This window comes from Impatiens glandulifera, chromosome 4 (assembly GCF_907164915.1).
Source record: "Impatiens glandulifera chromosome 4, dImpGla2.1, whole genome shotgun sequence".
NCBI classification, from domain to species: Eukaryota; Viridiplantae; Streptophyta; class Magnoliopsida; order Ericales; family Balsaminaceae; genus Impatiens; species Impatiens glandulifera.
This window is the reverse complement of record NC_061865.1, coordinates 59517965-59528183: the sequence shown is the minus strand read 5'-3', so window position 1 is coordinate 59528183 and position 10219 is coordinate 59517965. Positions and strand designations below refer to the sequence as shown.

At 24.9% G+C, this 10219-nt stretch overlaps 1 protein-coding gene across 1 annotated transcript; it reads right to left on the bottom strand.

Moving 5' to 3' along the window:
* Positions 1–3772: 3772 nt before the first annotated feature.
* On the bottom strand, positions 3773–5169 carry LOC124934170 (NAC domain-containing protein 92-like). Its single transcript, XM_047474652.1, has 3 exons — positions 4921–5169; positions 4560–4837; positions 3773–4477 (listed from the first exon to the last, which is right to left on the bottom strand). Exons 1-3 carry the CDS (start codon positions 5147–5149, stop codon positions 4049–4051), a joined length of 936 nt encoding a protein of 311 aa, XP_047330608.1. The 5' UTR covers positions 5150–5169; the 3' UTR covers positions 3773–4048.
* Between the last annotated feature and the right edge of the window lie 5050 nt (positions 5170–10219).

The following is a 10219-nucleotide window of genomic DNA, read 5'->3' as shown; positions in this document are numbered from 1 at the left end:
TTGGATTTGTCAAAATAAGGTTTTTATTATGGTATGGGTTTTTGATATTAACTTCTTCTGTTTATTTTTTCTGATTGTTCTTATCAAATTATCACATAATATAAAAAATGTCAAAAATGATAATAAAAAAATTTAATATCATCATTCTATAAAAAGAAAATAAAATAAAAAACTAAATTTACAAGGTTCTATTTATTTATCTTTTATCTATCTATTTTAGTTAAATTATTATATTTCTTAACCTAGGGAATACAACCATGTTAACATTATTGTTAAACTTATGACTTTTTGTGTATCTCATTAATGGGGAAAGATTATCAAAATTATATTTTGACTTAAAAAATATTACAATTTGTATTTAATTTTATGTCAAATCATTTAATTTATAATAGGAAAAGATGTGAAGATTGATCATTATTAAGGTGAATATGTTGATCATAGTCTACAAACTTTAGGGTTATAAAGACATGTACTATCTTATTTTAGATTTTAGATCGTGTTTGGTTTTCTATTATTAATTTGGTTTGTTTGACCCACATGTGATAGGGTTGTAAACGAGTCGAGTTGAGTAGTTAGAGGCTTGAGTTTGGCTCGTTTAGAATATATTCGGGTCGTACTTTTATAATAGGGCTCGAGCTCGGCTCGTATGTATTCAGGTGGGCTCACGAGTCGCTCGCGCTCGACTCTTAAGAGAGATCGTTAAAAGTTTGTTTAGAGAACTCGTTAAACTTGTTTACAATCTTAGCTACAAGTTCTTACCGAAATAAATTTATGATTTAATGTAATGATTTAAAAGTTACGTTTAAATGAGTTTTTAAACAAATATGTTTGTGAGTCTCTAAACGAATATGTTTTTGAGCCCATAAACAAGCCTTCAAACGAACATGTTCGCGAGTTGACGAGACGAGTATCAAAAAGTTCAGACTTGGCTCATTTAAATTTTCAAAGTTTTTAAACGAGTCCGAACTTAGCTTGTTAAAACTAACAAACGAACTTTTTACCTAATCGTTATCGAATATCTCGCGAGGAGCTCAGTTCATTTGTATCCTTATGTATTATTATTATTTTGTATATATTAGTATGTTCAAAAAAAGGAAAAACATACCAATATTGATTGGTCTATGTCTAACACAATGAAGGATAATGAGGATGAGTCTTGAATTGGATTGGGAAAAGGTGTCTCTCTTAATATGTCCAACCATAATAGGTGAATTATCTATCTTCTTTGCTATAGATATCTTGTACCACTTAAATGATTTAATTTAATTATATTTTGATATTTAAAAAAATGAACATACATAACAGTTAATATTTTAAATGATTCAACTTAGCTGACTAAATTTAATCTTTTAATGTATTTATTATATAGCTTCAATAGAAACATACTCATCAATGTTTGATTTTCATTAAAAACCTTCTTAATTAAAGTTTGGAGTATCATTTTAGGTTATGACATATGTATATTGGGTTCACGGGATAAGATCTTCTGTTCGATTTTAGTCTTTTTCTTTTTCAGTGTCATGTTCTCTCACATAGATAGGGTAAAGCAGTCTTTTAATATTGCCAACAAAGATAGTTAAAAATACTAATTTAACTTTCACATGACACTGAAGTTCGATTATTCGAGTCAAACATTAGAGAATGGTAAATATAATGTTTGTAAATGAAACATGGAATATAGATGAGAGAGGAAGGGATAAAATTAAGAATTTGGGACATTTTGCATGATGTCTGAAAGTTTGTCCGTGAAGAACTCAAACATCTCTAGGTTTATTTCTGAATGTGAGATAGAAAAAAAAGAATTTCAAAAGACTAATGATTATCCATACAAGAAGATACAACATCCAACTAACATGAGAGAGAGAAAAAAAAAAACATGATGCTTTAAAGCATCATGTGACAATTTAATTATGGAAAAGAGGGATGAATCAACCACAATATTATTATTATTATTATAATTTATGATGTTTTTAGTTTAAAATATTTCTTAATCAAGATTATTTCAACTTGAATTATGATTTAAGTTTACATTACAAAAAATTATGAATAAGATATTATGTAAATTATTTAGTATATACTAGTGTGAATAACTTTAAAAAAAATATATTATGTGGGTATTCTTAGTCTTTCTAAAGTTTTGAATTCGAGTTTGTCATGCGCTAAAACTAGACTAGATAGGAAAAACGATAGCACTCATACCAGGAACAAAGTTTCTCTAAAACTCTAGATGTATTGAATCCGGTCTTAGCATTCAAGCCTTATTTTCGAGATCTAGAAGACACTCATGAAGCAGTGAACTCTTTCTTTTTAGGTAATAAACCATATTATTTGAAATAAAGTCAAATTAGAGGAAATTCATCATTAGGAATAATTCAGGTTTATGAAGTAAATGCAAACCCGAATCGTTGAAAAAAGATAGGAAGACAAGAGCTTTTACTGTCTCTCGAACAATCTCAGTTCCACATATTGAGGTCAGAATGGGATGAGGTGTTTTCACGTCTCACCGTAGTGTCCAGTTTGTCTTGATTTTCTATTTTAGAACAAGAAGAAAAATAGAACTATTGAATTTCTTCTTTTGACTCCTCTTTAAATGTGTTTGTAGACTATTTGTTTAAACACAGAGATTAGTCGCACAAAAAAACAAAAACCAGTGATATAAAAAATAATTGAATAAAGTACTAATGAATTAGTTCATGTATAGTATTAGTTGCAAAGTTGATCAACAAATCATAGTTTTGTGTAACGGTCCAACATCTTAACTAATATTAATTCATCACTTATTTTTTTTCTCTTAACTAAATAAAATATTAACTTAATTTGATTGAAATTTTAGTTACACACAACATCAAAACAAATTGCACACTCCAATTCAAAAAATTAATTCCAGTCGTTTCCTGTTTAATTCCTAATAAAAAGTAAGTTCTAAATTAAAAAGGAGAGTTATAACTATAAAGTTGGTAACTTTTTAATTTTGTTTTAAAAACAAAAGATAATGTGAATTTTTTTTTTCTCTTATCTTTATAGAAAATTATAAAACTTTTAATAGAATGATAAAAAAAAATGGGTCAATTACACACCAAATAAAAATGAGAAAATATCTTTTATGTTTGTGTCATTTAAGTCCAACTAATCCTAACTAATTTTATGCATAAAGCAAAAGCTTATACACCTTTTCTTTTCACACTTTATTTATTTAATATTTTTCAAATAAAACTTATTCTCTTAAATGAATTAATACTGCTCCACCGTCATAGTGTGAATTAAATCTAATTTGTTTGAACTAGAATATCCTAGTGTATTAAAATTATTATTTTTCATCTCCAATTATTAACAATAATAATTACCATTTTAATAATCTAATAGGATTTGACCCCTACTTGTAACTATGTACCATTTGCAATAAATTTCTTATTGTGAATGTGATATTTATATTTCTCAATTCACACCAAAATCAATATGAACCCACGAGTTAATAGTCATACATTTCACTTTAATGAATGTATTTTCAATGAAAAATGAACCTAAAGTGAAAACACTTAATCTTGTCATTAAAAATAATTCTTTTGAGTAAAATTCGTGATTTTGAGATTATTTAATTTCCAATATTCAAACAAATATTAATAAATATAAGTACAATCCACCCAAAATTAGTTTGAGGTTACTCCCACAAAAAAAGTTTAAAAAAAAATCATGAACACTCGATACAAAATGAAATGTCGTCAATTATTATTTAATATATATTTAACAAAAACAAGCAAGAAGAAACTAACAATTACTAATCTAAATCTCAAAATTTTATTAATAAACCAACCATAATATAAAAAGTGTTAGAACTTTCCAAGACTTATATAATTTGCACCCTTTACAATCCCCCACCTTCACTACACTAAATTAACCTAATACATTATATATTTTTAATAAAATTTATAAAACTATCCCAACTTCTTCACCACTATACCAATTTGCTTATAAACAAATAATTACAAACAAAAATAATAAAATATAAATAGATTAACCAATCTTTTTGACTTTTTCTTCAATCCAACTCTTAAAAATCCCATAGACCGCCGGAACCCATTTCTCCACCGCCTAATCCCGCCGGCCGACCAGTTTCCCAATTCAACATCTCTGTTTTAATATTCATCATCGGATCATCATACCTATCCGCCAAATTCATCAAAAAGGGTTGATCTTGTATGAAATTAGGATCTGGGTATTGATTCTGACTATCTAGGATCGGATTCATCGAGTTGTAAAATGGAGAAAGATGATTGATTGAATAATCTTTGATTTCTATTTGATTCATGGTGGAGAAGCAGGACACGTCATGGGTAGTGGATTCGTATCCATATGGAGACGATGATGATTCCGTCAACGGCGGTAGAATTGAATTCATCGCCACCGGCGTTAAACCGGAGACAAAGACTTTCTTCTCGCCGGAGTTTTTTTGAAAAATCCTGCAAATTACCCATTCATTCTGCAAACCAAAGATTCAATTTTTATCAAAATTCATTCAAATCATATGAAAGAATTGGATAGAGAGAAAGAATTGAAATTACCCTAGCAGTTCTTGGGAGATTTTGAAGATAATAACTTCCTTCCAGACGATATTCATGCATAATCCAATTAGTTTTCTCTCCTTTAGGAGCTCTACCCAAGTAAAAAACTAGGGTTTTCTTCATCCCTACCGGAAATTTCCCCCGGAAAATCTCTCTGTCTTTTCCGGTAGCTTTCCAATATCCTTTTGAAGTAGCTCTGTTTGTTCTTAATCCAGTTGGATACTTCTTATCCCTTAGACAGAAAAAGTACCATTCTTTTTCACCCATTTTAGCTTGACCTATAACCAAATCAAACAAGTATCTTCAATAAAGATCACATCTTGTAATCTAGAATTGGGTTTTCAAAAAAAAAAACACTTACTTGGTAAATCCCATGGTTCAACTTTGTTAAGATCGACTTCTCCGATTGCAATGGCTGAGTAATTGCTGTCAAGAACTTTCTTTGATAAGTAGTGTGTGATTAGTTCTTCATCAGATGGATAGAATCGGAATCCCGCCGGCAAATCCATCAGATCTTCTTCTTTTCCAATTGATGAATTGATGTTTTCCATTAGTTTTGAAATGGGTTTTTGATGAAATCGCAAGAACATGTATTAAGAGAGAAGATCTCTTTATATAGAAAACAATGTATGTGTCTGTGTTTTGTGTCTTGTGTGTGTGGGAGAGAGACGTGGATCTTAAGGAACTAGAAAGACAGTTTTTAGCACTCTTTTTTTTTTTATCTAATAAATAGATTTTGAAAATACGGACTAAATACAACCTATCCTTAACAATTACCATAATCTCCTTATTCTTTAACTGTTCATGTTCACATTGAGCTGAATTTTGATAAGACTTTTTAGATTTATCAACATTTAGATTAAAAAAAAGAGTTATAATTTACCCTTAATTATTAGGGTTACTTCTTCCCTGTTTCTTAGGGTCTTCACCTCTTTTAAGTCTTTATGGTAGTAGATAGAGTTTCATTATATGTTTATCTTTTTTTTGTTGACATTTTTCATTTGACTTCATTTTTCTTGTTTAGAGTTAATTTTATTTAACTTATCCAAAATATTAGTTTTCTTAGTTAATGAAATAACATGTTGATTGTCGTGGTTTGGATCTAGTCATTCACTGGATCAAATATTCTTTCATGAAATATTTATGAGACTCTCTTGTTTGTTGATAGGTCGGAGTTATTGTTTTAGATCTATAAAGGAACCCGAAGTTTGGGTTGGTGTAGATTTGTTATTCGGTGGTGTTTGAATCTAGGAGCGGATTCAGGTTAGGGTTCGAATGGATTTTGTTTTTTTTTTTCTGTATAAATCATAGAAACGTGTATGATCATAATTTCTTAATTATTTAATTTAATTCACTATTTTGTTTTCTAATTATTAAAAAATGGGCAAAACCTACCTTTATTTACTAGTTTTATCTATAATTTTCTATTATATTTTTAAAGGAAAAAAACCCACTTAGACGTATGTACTTGTACAACTAGCTCACTTAAACGTATGTACTAATAAAAAGTCATAAAAACGTACGTACTATCAAAAATTGGCTCATTTCGCCTCTTTTAATAACCATGGTTAACTTTTATTTTTAAATTTATATATTTATTAATTAAATATTAATATATTTTCTCTCCCTTTCTTATTCATTTATTATTTTATTTATTACTAATAAATGAATTATCTATTTTTATCTTTTTTATAATTTTTTATTATTTTTATATGATTATTTATGATTAATTATTTTAATTTTATTTTATATATACGCATTCATCCTTAATTATTTTAACTTTATATTTCTTTTTTATATATATATTTTTTATATTCACATTAATTATTAATTATTTTAAAATTGTTTGATCCCAATAATTGAATATAACAATCAAAATTCTTTTAATAAAAAAAGTCATTCAACAAAAAAATAAATTAATTAAGAATTTAAGAATTGAATAATAATAAAAACACATTCATCAAACACTAAAAGAGTAATAATCAAATATTAGACAAAACAATTCTTTTACTACTAATACAAGTCATGAATAAAAATTAAATAAAAAATTATTAATTTCATTTTTATTTATATTAAATTAAATAAAAAAAACCTTTTTCATTTTTATTATATTAAATTAAATAAAAAAAAACCTTCAAAAAAATATTACAGTGAAACATAAAATTTATAAAAAATAAAATTTATAAAAAAGTTGTTAAATTTAAAAAAAAAATGAGAATTTAAGAAATATGAGAAATGAAAACTAATAAAAAAAAGATGAAATATAAAAGAGAAATTAATATTAAAATAATAAAAAATTTAAAAATAAAATAAATTACTTAGTTTAATTAATGAAAAAGAAAGAGAGAGAAAATATATTAATATTTAATTAGTAAATATATAAATTTAAAAATAAAAGTTAACCATGGTTATTAAAAGAGGCTAAATGAGCCAATTTTTGATAGTACATATGTTTAAATGATCTTTTATTAGTACATACGTCTAAGTGAGCTAGTTGTACAAGTACATACGTCTAAGCGAGCTTTTTTCCATTTTTAAATCTACCTAATTTCTTTTAAGCCAATTCTTAACTCAAATTCCTGAATTCGTTCGAATTAGTACTTAGGCTCCTGTTGTGTTTCAATTTATGATTCTCCTTCTCGCTCACTAAATTATTTATTGTGCAATTCTAGCTTATTTTGTTGTTGTGACGATCATGTTTGAGCGTTTATATTCTCTTCAATTTATACATTTTCTAGTAATTGTTCTCATGTTTTTTTTTATTTCAATTTTGGTATTTATATTTTGTTATTTAGAGTCGGCTCAGGTGCAATCCCAACTTGAACCAATGCGTTTTGTGATACGCATCTAAAAAAAATATCCTTGCATATATAAGTTATAACCTAACAAGTAAGCCCATTTTTTTGTTTTCAAATATTTGTTTTAACTAAGCTTTCTTTTGAATTTTTCCTAAACATATTTTAATATTAGTTTAAGTTATAATCTTCTTACTCTTTCATTTAGAATAGTCTATTCACAGCCTAGACTTCTTCTACTCTTCTAGGTTAGTATTGATCTATTTAAATAATATTAATTGTTATAAATGAAGTTGGATATTTGTTGAAACAAAACAAAACAAAAAAAGTGGATAAAATTTTAAAATTATACTTAATTAATTTCTTTTATCCAAATTGAAATATTTTAAACTCTCTATTATACTGATTCAAATACATCTTCTAGTCTTTTTAAATAATTAAATAGAGATAGATGGTTCATTCCCTCTTATTGGTTCAACCATATCAAATGAACCAATATGAAATATAATTAATTAAAAATAATTGACAAATTTACCCTCAATTAAAGGATAAATAACTGTGTTAATTAAGTATTAAAGTCTTCTACAAATAAAATTGGGACACGTGGAGAGGATGATGAAAGAATAGGAAACTGAAAGTGGGGATTCCCACATTTGATTTATTTATTATTTAAAATGTAAAACTGAAAAAAGATATTATCTTTTATGCCTAACTAAACTGATAAGGATTAATGTTATGACACTGAGGCAGCTAATTTTGAAAGCTACTTAATTAGTTTCTAATGATAGTAATTAACTAATTTTATTCATATCTAATTTAATTTTGAGATTCCACCAATTTTTTTACATCATTCTTACACCACGATGACTTTAATGGAATTAATTTATCCCTTCAGATTATAATAATAATTAATGTTAGTAAATGATATTTTGTAAAATATTGGGGCAATTGAAATTTCATATGTTTCTTTTTAACTTTTAGGGTTAAAGTTATAAAAAATAACGGTTTCAAACGACATTAACTTATATGATATTTATAATTAAATAAATAAATAAAATATTTAACTAATTTAATTACTGAACGAAGTTTTGAGTACCTATATTTTAAAATTTTGTAGTTAAATTAATTACATGAAACTTTTATTTATTTCTAAATTTTACGTGGATAATAATATAACGGTGTTTTAAGTCGTTAAGATAAAATAACGTTTTGTATAACTTTAACCATAGACCCAAATTATAAAATTTTAAAAAAATGTAATTGTTTTCAATAATGAGTCTCATTTTAACAATTTGATTAAAAATATTTTTTTTATGATGATTTGGATATTTTAATATTTTTTAGTTTTATTTAAACGAATATTGTTGGATACAAATATTTGTTTGTATTTCAAATTTAAATTTAATAAAATTAAGATATTTTAATATTTTTATTAATAAATTAACTAATTTAATAATTAAAATAATATATAATCTATTATTTTACAATCTGAACAAAATTAACATAATTCAAAATAAAAGTTAATAGAGGATAATTGGTGTGACACATCCTTAATTTCATTAAAATAAAATACAATAAAAATATGAAAACTATGTTATATTATATTCTCATCATCCAATGAATCAATTCAAATATAAATTTTTACAATAGTAATAATAAAACATTATTATGAAACAAAAAAGTATTTAACAGGTGTTTGAATATTGGAATAAATAATTACAAATGAAAAAAAAAGAAAAAGAAAAAGAAATATTAGAAGCATTTAAATCCCACTAAAAAAATAAATAAATGTCTTATCAAAACTATTCCAACTAATTAAATATTCCATTAATGGTGGTGTGAAACTGTACACCTATTCCTCATGGCTAGGCTTAGGGTCTACAATTTTTAATTACTTTATATTTTCATAATAATAATTTCAGTAAATGAATTCGAAAAATTATATTTTAAAAAAGTCATAATATAATCACAATTATACTCCTCAAATCAAATAAAGCTAAATATCAAACAAATACATATAACATGTTATACTCATGATAAATTTATTTATTTATAAATAAAATTAAGTTAGAACAAACATTTCATATAATATTTCTTTTAAATGCAATATAATTTCTACTTAAAATTCAAATAATTGAATCACTAAGTTACATTATACTTGTAATTTTATAATCTAATAGATATAATTGTGCCATAAACTTTAGTAAATCATTCAAATCACAATTTTTTAAGATATTATATTATAAAATAGATTCTTAATTACAATTTATTATTATTGTTTGTTCTTTAAATACAAATCACTGTCATGGACTCATTGAAAGCGATAGTGATAATAAATAAATATTTTAATAATTTAATTAATTAATTAAATATTTGTACCTAATAATGACATGTTGAATTGAAATGCTTTTATTATCTATCCAACTTATGAATCAATAATTTGATCGTATTCTAATAATGGTTGTAATATGTATTCATAATTTTTTTTATTTGTTTCAAATCTGTTTCCCTATTTAAATTAGTGGAAGAATTACCTATTTATAACAAATTAATTATTTAGATAGTTATAACTTTTTTTTTATATTTTATTTTTTTATAAATTTTAATTAAATTATTTTAAAATAATTTATGCAATTAAATTGATATTTTTGTTTAAACTTAATTCATATTGACCATTTATCTTTTATTTAAACGAGTGAAGTTCCTAATTAACCTCGAAATAATTAATGAATATAAAATGTGATTACCTCTAGTTAAGGTATTTTTAAACAAGAATCAAATTCGTAACATTTTTCTTAATTTTAATTAGATAAATACAACTTTTTATTTTTATATATTTTAAACTTATTTCAAATTAACCTTTTA